Source organism: Elephas maximus, chromosome 5 (genome assembly GCF_024166365.1).
Source record: "Elephas maximus indicus isolate mEleMax1 chromosome 5, mEleMax1 primary haplotype, whole genome shotgun sequence".
In the NCBI taxonomy this organism is placed as follows: domain Eukaryota; kingdom Metazoa; phylum Chordata; class Mammalia; order Proboscidea; family Elephantidae; genus Elephas; species Elephas maximus.
This window is the reverse complement of record NC_064823.1, coordinates 50,968,221-50,990,182: the sequence shown is the minus strand read 5'-3', so window position 1 is coordinate 50,990,182 and position 21,962 is coordinate 50,968,221. Positions and strand designations below refer to the sequence as shown.

At 35.1% G+C, this 21,962-nt stretch overlaps 1 protein-coding gene across 3 annotated transcripts in view; it reads left to right on the top strand.

Moving 5' to 3' along the window:
- BANK1 (B cell scaffold protein with ankyrin repeats 1) overlaps positions 1-21,962 on the top strand; it is a 376,364-nt gene that overhangs the window by 126,332 nt on the left and 228,070 nt on the right. For all 3 annotated transcript variants that reach the window (XM_049885624.1, XM_049885623.1, XM_049885625.1), the window contains one exon: positions 9,943-10,048. In XM_049885624.1, the coding sequence (XP_049741581.1) occupies positions 9,943-10,048 (106 nt within the window). The remainder of the gene's footprint in view (positions 1-9,942; positions 10,049-21,962) is intronic.

The following is a 21,962-nucleotide window of genomic DNA, read 5'->3' as shown; positions in this document are numbered from 1 at the left end:
TCTTCTAGCAATCCGTGGTATAAATAATATTTTTCACCAACATCACAATTCAAATGCACCAATTTTCCTTCTGTCTTCCTTTTCCATTTTTCAGCTTTCACATGCACATGAGGAGACGGAAAATACCATGGCTTGGTTCAGGTATACTTTAGTCATCAAAGTGATATCTTTGTTTTTTAACCTTTAAAAAGGTCTTTTGCAGCAGATTTGCCCAATGTAATACGTCATTTGATTTTTTTGACTGCTGCTTCCATGGGTATTGATTGTCAATCCAAGTAGAAAGAAATCATTGACAACTTTAATTGCTTCACCATTAATCATGATGTCGTTTATTGGTCCAGTTGTGGACTATCTGTAAGTAGGAACAGTTTTATTTACCCTTTTTCAATCTGTATGCCTTTTATGCTTTTCTTGTCTTACTGCATTGGATAAAACTTCTAGCACTATGTTGGATAAGACTGAGGAGAGTGGACATTCTTACCTTATTCCAGATTTTAGGTGGAAAGTATTCAGTCTTTCACCAATACATATATTTATAGTTGTAGGATTTTTGTAGATGTTTATTAATTTGAGGAAGTCACCCTTAGTTCCCATTTTTCTGAGTTTTTAACCATGAATGGGCGTTGAGTTTTGACAAAATTTTTTTTTTCTGCATCAGTTGATACAACCGTGTGATTTTTCTTCTTTAGCCTCTTAATATGGTGAATTGCATTGATTTACTCTTGCACATTAAACCAGCCCTGCATAAACCCAATTTGCCATGATGTATATATTTTATATATATAAATAGTTGAATTATTTTTGCTAATATTTTTAAGTATTTGCATCTATATTCATGAGGGGTATTGGTCTGTAGTTTCTTGTTTGTTTTATTTTTGTGTTTATTTTTTATACTGTATTTGTCTGATTTTGGTATCATGTTTTTGTTGTTGTGTGCCGTCAAGTTGATTTTGACTCATAGTGACCCTGTAAGACAGAGTTGAACTGCCCCGTAGGGTTTTCAAGGCTGTAATCTTTACAGAAGCTGATTGCCAGCTCTTTTCTCCCATGAACAGGCTGGTGGGTTTGAACCACTGGCCTTTCACTTAGCAGCTGAGTGCTTTAAGCATTGTGCTACCAGGGCTCCTTACCTACATACAATCAATTGGGAACTGTTCCCTCTGCTTCTGTTTCCTATTAAGAGATTGTATAGAACTGGTGTTAGTTCTTTTTTTAAATATTTGTTAGGATTCTCTAGTGAAGCAATATGGGCATTAAAATTTCTTTTTTGAGGAGCTTTAAATTATGGGTTCAATTTTCTTAATAGGTATACGAATATTCAAATTATGTATTCCATATTGTCAGAGTTGTGGTAGTTTGTGTTTTTTGAGGAATAGGTCCACTTCATCTAAATTGTCAAATTGATGTTTGTAAAGTTGTTTGTAGTATTCTCATATTATTACCCTTTTTGATGCCTGCAGAGTCTATAGTGATATCTCCTGTTTTAGTCTTCATATTGGTAATTTGTGTCTTCTCTCTTTTTTCTTTTGTCAGCCTTGCTAGAGGTTTTCAGTTTTATTGATCCTTTCAAGAACTAGCTCTTTGCTACATTGACCTTCTCTATTGTTTTTGTTTTTAATTTTATTGATTTATGCTCTTATTTTTATTATTCCTTTCCTTCTGCTTGCTTTTATCTATAATGCTCTTATTTTTCTGTTTTCTTGAAGTGGAAGCTTAGGTGATTGGTTTAAGAGTTTTCTTCTTTTTAATATATGCATTAGTTCTATGAATTTTCCACTCAGTACTGCTTTAGCTGTGTCCTACAAATTTTGATTTGATGTAGTTTCATTTTCACTCTGTTAATGTATTTTTAAAAATTTCCTTGATTATTCTTCTTTTACCCATTTCTATTATAGAATTCTAGTTTTATTCCATTGCAGTTGGAAAATTAACTCTCTATGATGTAAAGTATTTTTAATTCATAGAATCTTTTTTTATGGCCTAAGATACAGTCTGTTGTGGTATATGTTCTGGGGTGCTTGAAAAAGAGATCTATTCTTCTCTTTTTGGGTAGTGTTCTATATACAATTATTATATCCTGGTTGACTAGATCATCGATTAATGGTGTGGTTGAGTTCTTTTATATATTTGCTGATTTTCTGTCTACTTCTATTAATTGTTGAGAAAGGGATGTTGAAGTCTCCAACCATAACTGTGAATCTATTTCCCCTTTTGGTTATATCAATTTTTGCTTCACATATTTTTCAACTCTGTTGATTTGTCCATAAAGTCAGAATTGCTATGTCTTCTTGGTGGGTTGACACTTTTATTATTGTATAATGCCCTCCCCTCTCAGATAATTTTATTTTCTCTGATGTCTACTTCATCTGGTAATAATATACCCATCTTGCTATTGTTTGAGTAATGTTTGCATGATACATAGTTTTTACCATTTTACATTCAACTTGCCTATATTCTTACGTTGAAGACAGTTTCTAGTAGACAGCATATAGGTGGTTCATTCATGTTTTTTAATCTGGTCTTCTATCCTCTGTCTTTTAATTGACTTGTTTAGATCATTTACATTTAATGTAATTATTGATATGTTGGGGCTTAGTCTGCCTTTTTATTTTTTGTTTTCACTTTGTTCTCTCTGTTTTTCACTTCTGTTTTCTTTTTCTTGCCTTCTTACGGACTACTTAAGCTTTTTTTTTTTTTAAGAATTTCATTTTTATTTATCTCAGGTATTTTTTGAGTGTAACTCTTTTTATGGAGTTTTTTGGTTTTTTAGTAGGTATTGTATTATATATGCATGACATCTGTCTATCAGTGTCCTCATTTTACTAGTTTACTTCTTTACTTCTCTTTTTTCTCCCCCACTTACAGTGTAATTGTCTTAAATATTTCTCTACGTATATTTAGAATCACATCATACAATGTTACAGTTTTTGCTTCAGTCATCAAATATAATTTAGAAAATGCAAGAGGAGAAGGACAACCTACTTTATTTATCTGTGTTTTTGCTTAGTGTGTTTTTTTCTCCCTTCCTGATGTTCTCAGATTCCTTCTTTAATCATTTCCTGTCTGTTTAGAGGAACTGCCTCTAGTCATTCTTTAAGGTGGGTTTCCTGGTGACAGATTATCCTAGTTTCCTTTCATCTGAGAATGGCTTGATTCCCCCTTCATTTCTGAAAGATATTTTCACTAGGTAGACTATTCTGGGTTGACAGTTCTTTTCTTTCAGGACCTGAGAAATAATGAGTCACTTTCTTCAGGCCTCTGTGGTTCCTGTTGAGAAATCTGCTGTCTTTCTAATTCTTTTTACCCTACAATTAAGGTTGTATTTCACTCTCAATGCTTTGTATTATTATTCATTGCCTTTGTTTGTCAGAAAAAATAATGTGTCTGGTCATGATTTTTTTTTTTTGGCCTTATCATTTTTGGGATTTACTCAGCTTCTTAAGTATGTAGGCTTACATCTCTTGTCAAACTTGGGAAGTTCTCAACCATTATTTCTTTGAGTCCTCTCCTAATTTCTCTCCTTTCCTCCTGAGACTGATAACATGAACGTTAAATCTTTTGCTACACTATTAACAAGTCCCTGATACTCTGTTCATTTTTTCTTAGTCTTCTTTCCCTCTATTCAGATTAGATAATTTCTATTATTCTATCTTCAGGGTCACTGATTTTATTCTCTGTCCCCTTCATTCTGCTATTGAACTTATCCACTGATATTTTCTATTTTGATTATTGTATTTTTTCAGTTCTAAACTTTCCATTGAGTTCTTTTTTATACCCTTTATTTCTTAGCTAAACTTTTTTATTTGCTTTCTGAGGCTTTCTATTTCATTTTTAATTTGTTTCAACTATGATTGTAATTGCTTGTTGAAACAGTTTTATCATGGCTGCTTTAAAATCATTTCGTGTTGGCATCAATTGATATATATATATATTTTTTAATTAAGTCTTAGATATCCCTGGTTCTTTATATGATGAGTGAGTTTTAACTGACTTAAACTTTCTGTTTTAGCTAGCTCTCTTTGATACTGTTCTGACAGTGAACTAGAGTGGCGTTGCCTTGTTACTTTCAGGTGGAGGTAGAAGTTTAGATTCTCCACTTGGCTTCCATTGACACCAAGGCTGGTGGACTCCTCATTAATCCTGGGTAGGGTCGGATGTTTTAGCTCTCCCTGTGTTCTCCACTGAGACCTTGGTAGTGGTGGCCTAGTTGCTACTGGGTGATGGAGTAAGTTTTGACTCTCTACTAGGCCCACTCTGACACCACTCCATTGGGCATATGAATGGGTGCTTTGATACTGCTGGGTGGGGACCAGGATCCCACTGTGGTCTGCACTGACACTGTTAGGGTAGGGATGAGGGGACTTGTCACTAGCTAATAGAGGTGAAAGTCTTAAATCCCTATTTGGTCTTCTTTGACACTGTCCAGCAGGAGTGTTGTGGCGCCCTGTTACAGCCTTAAATGGGTAAAAGTCTAGGCTCCCCGCTGTGCCTTTTCTGGCATATGTAGGGTTTAACCACAGAGTTACTTTTGTTTTTTAATGATGTTTAGCTGCAAGGCTGCCCCTTTCCTGGTCCTTTTGCCGGAAAGTTCAGGCTTTTTTTTTTTGTCTGTGTCCATTTGCATTTCCAGGTTACTGACATCTTCAGCTCCAAGCCTGAGATCTATGAGATAAAAAAAGAAAGGAAGGAAGGAAGGGAAGGGAGAAAGGGAAGAGAGAAAGGAAGGAAGGAAAAAAGAGACAGAGAAAGAAAAAGAGAGGGAGAGTGAGAGAAAGAAACTAACTCAAGGAATTTACCACCATGTCGTTCCTTGGATACTGAAGTTCCTAGTTGGTCTGCCTTTTTCTATCTACTTTTCATAGTCTTGTTATATTTGTTTCATGTATACTATCCAGGGTTGTGGGTTGTATTTAATGGGAGGAATAGGAAAAAATACATCTATTCCATCTTTCTAGAAACAGAAGTCTATAATCCTAAATGTCATTTAAAACATATTTAATATTTTTTTTCTTTTTAGCAATACTTATTATAATAAAGTTGTTTATCAGGAATACATGTAAATTTATATAGTAAAAAAATAATAATACCTGGTATTTAAATAGAGTTGTGAATTATAAGTATATACGTAAATGATGTTTTAAGTTAAGTTCATCAACCCCACATTCCCCCATATGGTACTGAAAGAAAACTGGGAAAAGTCAAATATTCACTCTATATGTACAGAGCTTTATTGTTTTATAATCAGCCTTCTGTTTCAATTCTTAATCTCTTTTCTGCTTTGTTTTTCAATATTCATTCTATTTATAGATACACACAGATAAATGTATATGTGTTTATATGTATTTAATATTTTTCTAGTATTGTATTTATCTATCTATAAATTGGTAGATATAAATATATGTATGCATATATATGGAAACTCTGGTGGCATAGTGGTTAAGTGCCACGGCTGCTAACCAAATTGTCGGCAGTTCAAATCCACCAGGTGCTCCTTGGAAACTCTATGGGGCAGTTCTACTCTGTCCTACAGGGTCACTATGAATCAGAATCAACTGGATGGCACTGGGTTTGGTTTTGGTTTTATGCATTTATATATACATATATTAAGAATGTATGTATTTAAATTTTCTTATAAATATTAATAATGTCAATATGATTGTCATTTTATTCTATTCTTAATTTCACATTAAGTTGCTCATTAATTAAATACATAAGTGTGAATGTTGCTGAACAAATATTACACTACTCCATATTAATCTTTCTATTTGCACAAATATTTTATCAAGCTTATCAAGTCTTCTTTGGGCTGTTCAATTTATTTTGAGAGAAAAATTCCAGTTAATGGCATTTTAAAATGTTTATAAAAGACACTTACTTGTGCCCTTGAAACATAATTTAAGAAGAAGCATAACTATTCAAGTCAGATTTTTTCCAGATAAGCTATCTTCTAGGAAGAAATCCTTTCAAGAGTACTTTCAGGACTCATTTCTCTGAATTGTCATGTATTTGTTTTATGTTGTATACCATTTATTTATATGCAAACATAATAATGGAAATATAACATAAAATTGAAAATAGAAGTTATTCAACTAGTTATGGTGGGCTAGACTATTAAAAAGTACTTATTCTTTCCTAATAAATTAAATGTCTTTGTCCATGTGGTATTATTATTTTTTTTTCTGATTCTGAAAACACTACTACTTCATCAAAAATAAGGACAGGGTGAAATGATATGAACTGCAGTGTTTTCTCACATTCAAGTGTAGGGTACCTCTATGTTAGAAACAGTACCTTTGAGATTCTTAGTGGAAATCCTTTCTCTTTTGAGTTCTCATGTATATGAATCTAAGAATCTCAGATCTGGAAGGAATCCCATAGGTCATCCTTCAACTTATACATGAGTGTACTAACTCTATGCCACACCTATATCTGTCCACCAAATTTTGAATACATAGGAAAGAAGTAGTAATCTCCTCATGTGAAAATACTAATGACCAAACAATAGACAATGCAGAACTTGCAGGGCCATTGACACTTTTTTTTTAAATTACAAACCGATGTTATTTTTTTCATGTTTTGTATGTCTTACATCCATTCATATAGCTAAAACATTCATTAAAAGAAAGTACAAAAATGTTGTCAATAAAGTGAGAAGTCATGCCCCACTATTGTCAAAGTCTTCCCTGGGAATCATTCTTCCTGGAAAAATTAAAAAAAAAATTGTGACTAGTATAAGATTGTCACATCTTCATTAATACAATAGTTTCCACTCGATATCAATATTCAGCCATATAAAAAACCCACTGCTGTTGAGTGGATTCCAACTCATAGTGACCCTATAGGACAGAGTAAAACTGCCCCATAGAGTTTCCAAGGAGTGCCTGGTAGATTCGAACCATCATATTTTTGGTTAGCAGCTGTAGCTCTTAACCACTACACTATCAGGGTTTCTATTCAGCCATATAAGCAATCATAGTCAAGCTGAAACCTATATAAGCTTAATTTAATCCACATACTAAATATTTCCATTTATGTATTATATGATGTTGTTGTTGTTAGGTCTGTTGAATCAGCTCCAGCTCACCATGACCCTATATTTAACAGAACGAAACACTGCCCAGTCCTCCATTATCCTTACAATCATTGCTATGTTTAAGCCCATTGTTAAAGACACTGTGTCAATTCATCTTGTTGAGGGCCTTCTTTTTCACCCACCCTCTACTTTACCAAGCATGATGTACTTCTCCAGGTACTGATCCTTCCTGGTAACTGTCCAAAGTAGATGAAATAAAGTCTTGCCATCCTTGAGTATAAGGAGCATTCTGGCAGCACTTCTTCCAAAACAGATTTGTTTGTTCTTCTGGCAGTCCTTAGTATATTCAATATTTCCTGCCAACACCATAATTCAAATGCATTAATTCTTTTTCAGTCTTCCTTATTCATTGTCCAGCTTTCGCATATATATGAAGTCCTCAAAGTGAGATGTTTGCATTTTACACTTTAAAGACATCTTTTGCAGCAGATTTGCCCAATGCAATACATCATTTGATGTTTAGAATAGTGAAAAAATTACATGGCATCTTTTGTCTCATCATTTATGCTTTGTGAGTTTTCATAACAAATGTTTTCTATAAATGTAAAGCATGAAAACATTTCTTAGGTATTAAAACATCTTTTAAAGCCCTGATTAGCACTAAAATAGCCTACATTTTCACTTCCAGGAATGATTTCTGAGTTATGAAGTTATTGGTAAGTATATATATGATAATACCATTAATGTTTAATTTTGTTGTTGTTGTTGCTGTTTTTGAAGTTCCTTGTTGTTGTTAGGTGCCATTGAGGCAGATCCAACTCCTGGAGCCTTATGTACAATAGAACAAAACACTGCCGGGTCCCGCGCCAGCCTCACAGTTGTTGCTATATTTGAGCGCATTGTTGCAGCCACTGCGTCAGTCCATCTGGTTGAAGGTCTTCCTCTTTTGTGCTGACCCATTACTTTATTCATTGTCCAGCTTTCGCATGCCTATGAAGTAATTGAAAATATCATGTCTTGGGTCAGGTACACTTTAGTGCTCAAAGTGACATCTTTGCTTTTTAACACTTTAAAGATGTCTTTTGCAGTAGATTTGCCCAATGTCATTTGACTTCTTGACTGGTGCTTCCACAGACATTGATTGTGGATGCAAATAAAATGAAATCCTTGACAAGTTCAATCTCTTCTCTCTTTATCATGATGATGTTTATTGGTCCAGTTGTGAGGATTTTTGTTTTCTTTATGTTGAGGTGTAATCCATACTGAAGGCTGTAGTCTTTGATATTCATTTGTGTTTCAAGTGCTCTTCACTTTCAGCAAGCAAGGATGTGTCATCTGCATAATGCAGGTTGTTAATTCGTCTTCCAGCAATCCTGATGCCACATTTTTCTTCATGTAGTCCAGCTTCTTGGATTATTTGCTCGGCATGCATATTGAATAAGTATGGTGAAAGGATACAACCCTGACACACAACTTTCCTGACTTCCACCGTATATTAGTCTTCTAGGGCTGCCCTGAAATAGCACCACAAACCGAGTGACTTAAAACAACATGAATTTATTCTCTCACAGCTTTCAATGCTAGAAATCCAAAGTCCAGGTGTTGTTAAGTCTTGTTCCTTCTGGAGGTCCTGAGGGAGAATATGTTCCATGCCTCTCTTATAGCTTCTAGTGGTTGCAGCAATCCTTGGCATTCCTTGTCCTGTAGATTGGTCATTTCAATCTCTGCATCCATCTTTACAAGATACTTCCCTGTGTGTTTCTGTGTCTCTTCTTTTCTTATAACGACACCAGTCATATTGACTTAGATCCTTCCCTAATCCAGTCTGACCTCATCTTAACTTGATTACATTTGCAAAGATTCTATTTCTGCGTAAGAAGGCCATAGTCACAGGCACCAGGAGTTAGGACTTGAACATATTTTGGGGGGGGGACATAATTCAAGCCACAACATACCTCTTCTTTTCACTTCCCAGCAGGAATTTCAGAAAATCCAGAGAGGCCTGAAACACTTTTTTAGTTGAGATACCCATATTGCTGAAAAAATTAAGAAATAGAGATGCAAGCACACCTTTCTTTTTAATACAGTTAATTTCTGTCATTATACTAAATGTAGCTTTGATTTGGAAGCCATTGCAAAAGCCCTGATTAGGAACTTTATGAGTACAAGGCCAAGGCCAAGTGGCCACCTTTCCTTGCACAATCTCCCCTCACACATGCCAGGATTGTTGGTTGGCCCACCTCCTAAACTGCAGCCGTCTGTGTCTCAAGTTGATATGACCATAGTCACAACTTGACATAACACAATTTTTAAAAAAATGTTGTTCTTTGTAAAAGATGACATTCTAATAGTAGAATACTTGAATTTTTTGTGATTCCTCTCAAAATCCCACGATTAGGACAACAGACTAGACATACAGAGTTACTTTACATCTGCAGGGAGGAAAAAAATAGGCCAAGACGAATATTCTCCTCAGTTTCATGCAGAAATAAAATAATCTGTTTAAGACCACCCCATTTCTGACACTTAATTGGAAAAATGCAGCTCATCATTTTGTCATTTCATTTACTAAATTGCAGTGTATATTTTACTAGGATTTAGTATTTGAACAAATTTAGTTTTATCACTGATTTGTTATAATTCTTTTTGGAAATCAGTAGATGTTTAAATAAAATTTAAGATTCTCTTTCAAAAGCAAAGGTTTTTGTTTCTTGCATCTATTTTTCTATTATTTTAATAATTAGTTTTTAAACAAGACCCTAATATTTTGTATTGTTCTTTCAGAAGGTGTATTACTAAAGAGTGCACTGTATTTATTCCAGTTAATAAATTTTTATTACATTGCATGAAGATGAGATTCTATGTCAGTAATTGAACTAATGCAAATGTTCCTTTTCATGTGAAAATAGAATGACTTGGAAGAAATTGATGATGTTCTTACAACCATCTTCAAACATGAAATCCCACATTATGAGTTCAAATCTCTTCAGACTGAAATCTACCCTCAAAAAGAATGTGAGTATTTTCCAAATGCATCAGTTATTCTTTATATCATAACTATATGTAACTTTTTAGTAAACATTCTAGCCAGGAATGTACCTAGCTGCACTGCTGATTACACGTTTTAGACAGCTCCTGTACCTGGTGAGACTGTGTACTGCTGCAACCTTCTCAAGGTTCACTTGGTAACATTTTATCACAGGCTTTAAAAGGTACATAACTTTCGAAATCAGCAAACTCACCCTGATTTTTGTGCTAAGGACAAGTTTGCACAAGTACACTTAGATTTATAGTAGAGATTGTTCATCACAGCATTGTTTATAACTACCAGAAATTGAAATAACTTGATCTTCCAAAGATAGTAAATTGATCAAATACATTTTGGATACATCTATAAAGGCAACCATCAGAAGTAAATTTTTTTATAACATTATATTTACTGGCTGTAGTGATGTTGCTATATATACATAGTAGGCAACTGAGCAGTGTTTATATAGTGTGTGACCCTATGTTTGTTTTTAAAAAATTATATATCTAATAGCTTGTATGTTTATGGTAAATCAATGAACTGGACAGAATCAGAGGTCCCAGGGCACAGCTGATTGTGATTCACCTAGATGTGAGAGAAGCTTCATAACCACACGGTTACATTAGGGGCAAAGATCAGTGATATGCTAGTTTTGAGTAATTAAGCTTGTGAGATTAGTGAAATATCATTTTTGTTTCCCATATACATTTTTTGGTGGTTTGGGTGTCTTTATTTTATTATTATTACACTTTATCTTTTAGATATGTTTTGTTGTTAGGTACCGTTGAGTCAGTTCTGACTCAGCAACCCTGTGTTGTACACAGGGAAACACTGCCCGGTCCTGTGCCATCCTCACCATAGTTGTTATGCATAAGCCCATTGTTGCAGCCACTGTGTCAATCCATCTCATTGAGGGTCTTCCTCTTTTTCACAGACCCTTCACCAAGCATGATGTCCTTCCCAAGGGACTGATCCCTCCCAACAATATCGCCAAACTAGAGATAGTTCAGGTTTATAGAAATATTGCACAGAAAGTATAGAGTTCTCATATACCCTCTTGTCCCACCACACACAGTTTCGCCTGTTATTAACGTTTTTCATGCATAGGGTACATTTGTTACAATTGATGAACCAAAATGAGACATTATTATTAACTAAAACCAATAGTTTACATTGGATTTCACTTTGTCTTGTACATTTCTATGGGTTTTGACAAAAGCATAATGTCATGTGCCCACCATTATAGTAGCATACAGAAGACTTTCACTGCCCTAAATATCCCCGGTGCTTCACCTATTCATCCCTCCTTCCCTTCCCCTGAGTCCTTGGCAATCACTGATATTTTTACTTTTTCCATAGTTTTGCCTTTTCTAGAATGTCGTGTAGTTAGAATCATAGTCTGTAGTTTTTTTCAGATTGGCTTTTTTTACTTAGCAATATGAATTTAAGGTTCCTCCATGTTCCATATACATTGCAACAATATGTAATTCATTTTAGAAGCTAGACATTAGATTAGCATATAAAAGGAATGATGCTACACACACTGAAGTTGATTATAATTGGAAAAACAAAATTGTGTGTATATGTATATGTATGAAACATGCTGAATTGTGGAATTTATTATATTGACAATAGAACTTTAAGGAAACGATACATTATTTTTTAGTCCGTGCCTCGTAAAGGAGGTGAGATTTTTACGTAGTTCAGGAGGGAGAAAAGAAAAAGGAATTTTATGCAAGAAAAAGTGCATATAAAGATGTGCAGATGGAATTATGACATTGGATTTTACAAATTCCCTCAGATTGTATTTGCCTAAATTTGTGAAATCAGAATTGTAGAGTTGGAGAAGATAGAATGGCTTTAGTCTCTCATTTTTATAGGTAAAGAATTCCAGATAAATTCAAAAAAGTGCTTCTCAGTGTATTGTTTAGGTTGTGGAATGAGAAATTTTGAATTTGAAAGGATGGATTAGTTTTGATCCCTTATTTTCATAGATAATGAATTTTAAAGGGATTAAATGAGAACTTCTGAAAACATGCATCTGATTCAGTATGTCTGGCTACGTTAAGATGCTGTAGTTCTAACTTGCTTCCAGGTGAGGCTGATGCTGCTGGCCCTCAGACCTCTCATTCAGAATCAAGGGTTTAGAGCAGTGGGTCCTGAATTCTGCTGTGTATTATAATCAGCTGGATTATGGGGCTTTTACAGCACTGGTTAAGAGCTCAGCTGCTAAGCAAAAGGTCGGCAGTTCGAATCCACTGGCTACTCCTTGGAAACCCTATAGGGCAGTTCTACTCTGTCCTATAGTGTCTCTAAGCATGGGAATTGACTTGATGACAGAGTTCATTTTTTTTTTTTTTTTTATTTAATGTTTAAGCCATACCCCATACCAGTTAACTCAGAATCTGGGGAGTGTGTTCCAGGTATAGCACTTTTTAAAGTTTTCCAGGTGAACCCAACATGCAGCCAAGTTTATCAGCCCAGTTTAACAGCCCCTAATCACTTCAATACATTACAGACTAACACAATAATTCACCATAATAGTGCTCTTTGACATCTAGAAATTGTTACTCTCTTGATAAAGGTCAGAAAGTTAGTAGCATATGGGAGATTTGAACAATTACTGGAATTTAATTAGCTTGTATTTGACAAAAAATTTTATAAAACACTGCTAGATTTTTTAAAAATAAACTAAAAATTGAAAGTTCAGTATAATCCAGATATTTCATTCAGATGTCTTATTTCTGGGTATTGCTGGATAACAGGCATTAATAAACTTATAGCACCACACCCTCATGAAATTAGACTCTAATCTCTACTTGAAATACAAAAATACATAAAACAATATAAAAAGTAATGTAAAAGAGTAGGATACGTGTTAACGTGACTGAGCTCATGCCTTGTTTACCTCCTTGACCGTACAGCCTTGTATCAAATGCCAACTTTAGAACATCTGTTCTTTAAGAACTTGCACCTGCATTTTAATAATGTTCAAATTAAGTTGATGATAATGTTTGAGATGGCTTTATATACAAAGTGAGATTAATTGAGGGAGAGAGTTTGAGGAAGAAACGGTAGCTTGTTAAGAAACTTCTGTAGGAAACAGTAGAGTTATTCTGATAGGTAAATTCAGTAAATGATGAATCAGGTGTGTAATTCCTGACGTCTGTCCTGGAGGACAGTTGTCCAATTATTTGGTGAACGTGTTTTATTTATTAAGTTACTTTGTTTCTCTGTATTTTAGCTGAAATAAATTGGAGGTTAGGACATGGTGGGGCTGAAGGTAGCCATAAGGCATTGACAGAAATTTACACCCTATGAAAAGGGACCTAACCTAAGGAAAAGCCGTGGTATTACCTACAGGTATCTACAGTCCTTTAAAGTATGGAGGAAATGCTATTTCAATCAAAACTTTATCTTATTATTGCCTATCTTTTTGAAAAAAGCTACATTTTTGGTAAATTTCTCGGTTTGGTTCACTGCCACTTCACTTAAAATAAGTAGTCTTGATCGTTTTTCTTCTTATCTATCCAGTGAGTTTCCTCACTTGGCTTGTTATTTTTTGTTGTTGTTTCTAACCAGGCAAATCTGAGGATGTTTGGAGATAAGATAGGAAATAGACAAAATATCACAATCTGCTTCAACGTTCTCTTACATAGGTACCTTGTAATGCTTCATTTTTAGTTTGTAAATGATATTTTCCATTGATAAGAATATTTTATTGAAAAAAAGTTCTTCCTGGGAGTAGAATAATCTGAGATTTCTAAATTAATTTGATACAGGAATGTAATATAGGATTTTGAATGCAACAGCCATGGAAATAATTCTTGAACAACTTTTTAGTGCTCATTATCAGGCACTGTGAAATCAATAGAGGAGATCGTGACAGGCATTTTTAAAAATGATACGTGAGATATTAGAATGGAAAATACCAGAATGCATCAATCAATGTAAGGTACATGTCATTTTTTTGAGCAACATTTCTTTTTATTGTAGATTTATATATAAGAACACATCGTGTGGGTCATCATCAAAACAGTTTGACTGCTAACAGCTCAGTGTGATGGTGAGGCAGAACAGCACACATTGTTTAGCGCCTTCTGTAGCCTCTCTTATTCTGTTTCCAGCCTCCTTCTGCAGTCTGTAAATCTTCCCATGGTGGGTCCATCAATTTCCCTAACCTCTGTCCAGAGCCTCCCCAAACCTGGCGAGTGCAGAGAATCTCCTGTCACGGGTAGGAAGAAATAAGTAGTTCATCTTGTTTTTAAAGAGGCTACTGTTGCTGTTTCAATCACCAAAAGTGACAATTAGTTTAGGAAAAAGGAACCTAGGTTGCTCTGCAGCAGATTGTGTAGCTGTATTCTGGAAGCAGTCCATGCCCAGTTTCTAGAAAAGCATGTCAAAGTATGCATCCTACTTAGAATAAGTAGTAACATCTTAATCTGAAAGAGGACAGCGTAGGATCCCCAGCGACGTGGGAGAGTATTAACTCAGAATATTATCTCCTAATATGCCTGTGAAATGTGAAGCGTGTATCTGGATATTCAATACATATTTAGTAGTCACTGTAGCTGCAAGATTTGTCTCCGACTTATATCTTTATTTTCACGAAAAATAGCTCATTTGTTCTACGAGTAGAGAAGAACTGTCCATTGAGTTGTCTCTTTTTATATCATGAAATAATTTAAGTATGCAGAAAAATAGAGACTAATACAGCAAACACCCTTGTAACTACCACTTAGCATTGCCAAGTCTTAACATTCTGCCCCATTTGCTTCAGATTTTTTTTTTTTTTAAGAAATAAAATATTACAGATCCAGTTGAATTTTTCTGTGTCCTTCTGGGGTTCCATACATTTGAAAAATGACCATTACTTTAATGACATTCCTGAAGATGATTCTTAGGCATTTCTTTATCATTTTACTATGCAAGTTTGTTTCCATACTCCATATATACTGTTGTGCAATTTTGTAAAATTTATGTAAAGTGTTTCATATGTTTTGTTCCTTCAATATACCATTTTTGCCTCAAATTAATATTTTCATATGTTTGTATGTAGAGATAGGTCATTCGTATTAAATATTCTATAGCATCGTATTGTTTTACTACACCACAATACATGTATGTTCTCTTATCAGTACATGTTAATATTGTTTCCTTTTTCTTTTATTGTTGCAAATAATGCTAAAATGATCATTCTTGCATAGGACCTCCTATGCATATGTGTGAGAATTTTTCCAGACATAAAACAAGCAACAGAATTTCTTGATTAAGTAAGTACTAGATATTTACAAATGTCTGTTGAAAATGTTTGTACCACCAGCAGTATTGTGCCATTGTTCCACGTCTTTTTTATGTTAAGAATTTTGAGGCTCAGTGCTTGGTATTAGGCAAATACATATAATATATAAGGCTAAGAAAAAAAAACATAAGGCTACTTATTTTGGCTAATCTGACAGATGTGAAATGATATCTCACTCTTTAATTAATATTTTCATAATTAGGAATATAGTTAAGCAGGTTTTCTTGTTAATTTGCAATTTTATTTTTCTTCAGTGAATTCCCATCTAATAGTTTTAAGTTTTTCTGTTGGTTGTTATTTTTCATATTTACTTTCACGAATTGTTTCTTAGTACATTTATTTTTGTGTAGTAAACATTTGTCAGTTTTATTCATTGCAAATATTTACTCAATTTGTGGCTTGTCTTTTAACTTACCAAAAAACCAAACCTGTTGCTGTCGAGTTGATTCCAACTCGTAGTGACCCAATAGGAAGGAGTAGAACTACCCCATAGGTTTTCCAAGGAGCTGCTGGTAGATTTGAACTGCTGACCTTTTGGTTAGCAGCTGACCTCTTAACCACTGTGCCAACTACGTAGTGTCTAATGTCGGCAGACAAAGTTCAAAACAAGCTGTGATATTTATCGGAGCTAGTCCCCACCTCATTCTTTAAATTATTTTTGCTCTTCTTGTTCTTTTATTTGTCCTATGGGATTTAGGCTTAGTTTATCAAATTCCATGAAAAACCCTAATAAAATTATATATTAATTTACTAAGAACTGCCATTTGTACTATTCTTACTCTTTATGACAATGGCATCATTATTTATTTAGGTCTTTTTTATGTCTTTCAAAAAATGTAGTATTTTTATAGAGTTCTTTAAAACCTTTGTTAGATTTATTCTTAACTTATGGTTTTATTAACATAAAATATCTTATTTCAAAATTGTATTTTAGTAATTATTCATGGCTGCTCCCTTCCTAGGTACCTGTAAGAATGGAGCCATATATTCTATAATGTATCACAGTTCTACAAAAAAAAAAAAGAACTTTTAGCAATTGAGAAACTACTAATCTTATTTCCTGAAAAGAAAACTAAGAACAAATACAATCAAAACCGGGGAAATTTTACAAAAAAAAAATTTTTTTAATGTTTTAAAAAATATGAGTTTTCTAAAGTGTGAAGTGAAATGGGCCTTTTCACCTGGAGTTTGAAACCATCTAACAAGAAAATAGGTAGCAATGAAGAACTCAATGTGAAAGAAAAAGTAGGCAAGATTATTCCCCATTCTGGAATGAAAAGTAATAGATGGTACAGGAAAATGTAGTCATGTAAGCTCACTTCGAGTTAGCAACAAAAATATCACTATAAAGTAAATACACTAAGTTCGGGCCAGATTTACACATAACACATCATCAAAACTTGTAGTGATTGAATAAATTGGAGATTTGGCCTGTAAATTAACCGTAAAATTATAGTTTTTTTTTTCCACTTCATATTTTTGCTAACACAGCTTACATGTAAAGATTTCACATCTCCTACAAGAGATATTTTTAGCATATTCTTAACTTAATTTTAAGAACTGATGGTTTAATTGAAATCACATAATCAAAAAATTAAACAGCTACTATGAATGCTTCAAAAGTTTTTCACATTGGTAACAAAAAAGGAGATATTTCTTCAGTACTATACAATTGTTATTTACTTTTACAGTATTTCTTCAAAGAGTCTGTGTTTCTCCAGATGTGAAGTTTGAAACGTTGTGTTTATAACCACCTAACCTGTGATTAGGGAATGTAAGTACAAAATAGACAAAAGAAAGTAGAAACACCAAGGTTGATACCAGAGCTGGAATTTGGCCTTCCCTACGCTTGAGTCATTCCCCAGAAAAGGAATCACCTCAGACCTTGAGCCCACAGGGAGCATAAGGAAGACAGAACAGTTTGTTTTGCAGGATCAAAGACACTTCCCTGGCCTCAGGACACTGTGGAGACTAGACAATGTGCTATCCTGAGTCCATCTTTAAGGAACAAGCGTTTACAAATGGTAAGCCTCTCTCTGGAGTCCTGGTGGCACAGTGGTTAAGAGCTCGGCTGCTAACCAAAAGGTTGGCAGTTTGAATCCACCAGCTGCTCCTTGGAAACCCTAGGGAGCAGTTCTACTCTGTCCTATAGGGTTGCTATGAGTCAGAATCAACTCGAAGGCAATGAGAAGAAAGCTTTCTTCGCCTTTCAACATCATTTATGATTCCTTCTCATTCAGCCCATTCCCATTCCCATAACAATATATAACCTGTAATAATTAGGGTAACTGGAAGTATAGCTGAAGAAAGTCAGCCTGCAAATGTAGTATTTGCTAATAGAATTTGATTTAAAAGATACTATTACTATTAAGCAATCTTATTCATTCACATAACTTTAAGTGCTAAGCACTCTTCCATATGTTCCAGAAAGGTGATCAGTATAGAAAATTCTGGCTTCATGGAGCGTTTATTTTCTTTTAATAAGGGTGACAGAAGAAACAATTAAACAAACAACAAAAATAAATAAATAGTGTTATTTCAAATAATAATATGGGACTTGAGAAAAAAATTAAAAATTAGAGGATAGAGTGTGTGTATGTGGGGTTGGGGAAATGTATGCTATTTTTAATACAACTACCAGGAAAGGTCACCTGAAGAACTGATATGATAGTAATAACCTAAAAAAACCTGCATTGTATAAATAAATTAGCCCAGACATGATGGGGTGAGGGGAGGGAGAGGAGAGTTGCCCAGGTAAAGACTGCAGATAGTCCAGAGTCTTGAGATAAAAACAAGTTTGGCGTGTCTGAAGCCTGTGTGTCTGGAACATAGTAAACCAGGGAGGAAGAGGGAGGTGACTAGTCAGAAGTGGACAGGAAACAGGGTAATTAGACTGTTGCAGACAAGTGTTTCTCAAGCTTTAAGGAGATGCACACACACAGTGTTTTGTTAAAATGTAGATTCTGATTGAGGAGATCTAAAGTGGGCATAGAGGAGGCCTGGTGGTACAGTGGTTAAAGTTCTTGGCTGCTAATTTTTCAACTTGAACCCACCAGCCACTGCTCTGCGGGACAGAGATGTAGCAGTCTGCTTCCATAAAGCTGACAGCCTTGGAAACCCTATGGGGTAGTTCTACTCTGTCCTATAGGGTCACTATGAGTCAAAATGGACGTGACATCAGAGGTTTAGAGCAGACATACAATTCTGACAAGCTTCTTGTGATGCTGCTGCTCTGGGGAACACCTTTTGAATAACAACATTGTACGTCATGGTCAAGAATTTGGGTTTAACTGTGATGAGAGCTATTCAAGGATTTTAAACATGGATTGTCATCATTTAAGTTCCGTTTTTTTAAAAAAAAGATTACTCTTGCTATGCAGAGAATAGATTGCAGGTAGTAAGAATGGAAACAGGGACACTAGATAGGAGGCCATTCTAGTCATCACAAGGGAGACATGATGGTGGCTTGAACCTGAGTGGCAGCAATGTGGGAGATAAGACTTGCTCTGACTTGGTAAATATTTGAAAGTACAGATGGTAGGACTTGCCGATAGATTATATGTGAAGGAAACAAAGGACACAACAAAGACTCTGGTCTGAGTAACTAAATATGCGTTGATATTATTTATTGAAATGAAGGGACTATGGGACTATGACTGAGAAAAATGGTTTAGTCAGTGTGGCAACTGTTCTAGCTTGGCTGTGTTAATTTAAGTGTAACTTAATGATGATATTAAATATATGAGTCAAAAGCCCAGGAAGGAGGTCATAAGTGGTAATCACAGCCAGGGCCTGGATGAGATTCTTCTTTTGAGTGTAGATCAGAGCAAAAGTGTGAGTCCTAGCCAATGCAGTATTTAAAGAAGTCTGGAAAAAAAGTTTCCATAAAAAAGAGACTTGAGAGGGAACAGTCACTGAAGTTTCCTTTGTCCCAGAAACATTTTTTTCACTTGGCTTCCAAACTGGAAGAGAAGGTTGGAAGCCAAGTGAAGAAAATGTTTCCAGGAAGAAGGCAATGATAACCATGTCAAATCCTACTGCAGAGATGAGGGGTGGAAAAAGAGTCACCAAGTAACTTGTGATTTTATACTGTTCATTAGTGCTAAAAATGTCCCCCAGTTGATTCAGGAACTCCCCATATCTTTGCACCAGTAATATCATGCAGATCTGTTGGTTTCTTGTGAAACTCACTGTCAATATATAGTATCCAGTATAAAGAGCAAATTCTGGGAAGATAAAGAATTATAGATCTGTCTAGTATACCCAAACCTCTCAAAAAGTCTGCAAAATATGCAAAAGTACATGGGAATGCGGAAATCTTCAGAGAATGCAAGATGTTAGAGTGAAAGAAAGCACTAACTGGAGGAAATAGGGAAGAGGACTATGTAAAGTTTCAACTAACTGCCCCTAGGGCCCATTTTCCAACATTGTGAACCACAGTTTCATTTGATCTATACCCTTCCCCCATTTTACTCACGTCCAAAGTCAGTATTGGATAAATCAGACTGAGCTGAGATACACAGATATTAGGATAAAGCATAAATAGAAGCCTTCAGGACAAATGATGAAAAGGGTAGTGTAAGATACAAGGGATACAACAACAGATGGATCAAAAAAGTGTGACAGATTAGGCTAAGAATCCAAAGAGTGTAGAAATAGCAATGTTAATAGCACATGGTAGAGAAAGAGTGAAGTTTGAAAGCTGAAGCAGTTTCCTGCATTGACTACAGCTGTTTTCATAACATTTCTATCCAGCTGAGAATCAGTTCCTACTTGGTTCATCCTGGAGGCTTGCGAGGGAAGTCAGTTGCTACTAGCTAGAAAGGTTAGAGTTGCATCCTTACAGAAGGAATTCGTGACAATAATGAGTATCTGGAAAATAGGAATGACCCCTGTACATGGCATCAAGCTGACTATAAGAGATGATATACTCTGTGATTACTCTGGAATCCCTCGGTGCTGCAAACGGTTAATACACTTACTGGTGACTGAAATGGCAGGGGTCTGAGTCCACCCAGTGCTGCTTTCAGAAGGAAGACCTGGCCATCTACTTCTAAAAAATCAGCCATTGAAAACCCTAGAGAGCACAGTTCTAGTCTGACACACATGAGATTGCCGTGAGTCAAAATCAATTCGACAGCAATTGGTTGTGGTGGTGATCATTATATACAGATTTTGAAAGATTGCTTCTACAAGAATATAAAGTACAGTGCTTGGTTCAAATAATGTTTCTAATAATACTTTATTTATCAAAGTGCTGTTTAGCTTGTATATTGATCTAAGAATTAAGTTAAGATAAATATATTTTAGCATGCCATTTTCACTTCTATTATAGCATTTTCCATTAAATAGGCATGTTTGTTGTTATTGTTAGGTGCTGGTAGGTCACTTGCGACTCTTAGCGACCCTGTGTACAACAGAATGAAACACTGCCTGGTCCTGTGCCATTTTCACAATCCTTGCTATGCCAGAGCCTATTGTCATAGCCGCTGTGTCAATCTATCTCGTTGGGGGTCTTTCCTCTTTTTCGCTGACCCTCTACTTTACCAAGCATTAATGTCCTTCTTCAGGGACTTGTCCATCCTGATAACATGTCCAAAGAATGTGAGATGAAGTCTCACCATCCTTGCTTCCAAGGAACATTTCAGCTGTACTTCTTCCAAGACAGGAATGAGGTAATATTTTTAAATGTGTAAAACACGAGGAAAGAAAAGGATGCCCTGCTGGGAAACTAGAAGTAGAATGAAGAGAAAGTCTACCCTAGGCATATTTTGGAGACTTTGTAGTATTATTTAGATGTCTGTGAGGTTAACCTTATTTTGCTTGGCTATCCACTCTTGTTTATCTACTAGAACCAAGCCTTAGTATGTCATTTACTTGATACTGTAGTCTCAAACTCTATTATGCAGCAGAATCAAATAGAAGACTTGTTAAAACTCAGATTGCTGAGCCTATCCCCAGAACTTCTGATACAGTAGGTCTGGGATGTGGCCCAAGAATTTGCATTTCTCACAAATTCCAAGATGACACTGGTGCTACTGGTCTGGGAAACACACATTGACAACCAGTGAGTTAATGCGACAGCAATGAACGCTCCCATTGCTATGTTATGGTAATGAATACAATTTACATGAATAAAATTGAAGTCAAGATAGTAGATGCTTTTTTTTTTTTTCTTTTTAATCCACTGTTCTATGTTCCAGGATGGATGTAGAACAAAATAGTCTTGCAGTGACTATTTTCCTCAAAAAGTATTTTTTGTGCATAGCTATTAAATAAATAAATAAAACCCGTTGCAAATTCTTAGAAGAAAATTCATGCATTCTGCTTTGTACTAGATACTGTTGTAGGTGCTGAGGACAAATAGAGGAATGTGGGATATTGGATCCACTCCATACTCTGAGAATACAACTAAGCTAAGGGAAGAGCAAACAAAATCACACAAAATGCCATTAATATGGTATATGCTGTAATAAGAGCTAACTTTTACATTTTGTTTACTCTGTGCCACACACAATTCTAAGTACTCACAAGCTTTTAAGACCCCAGAATTACTCACCAAAGTCGGATGTAGAACATTTTCTTTATAAACTCTGTTA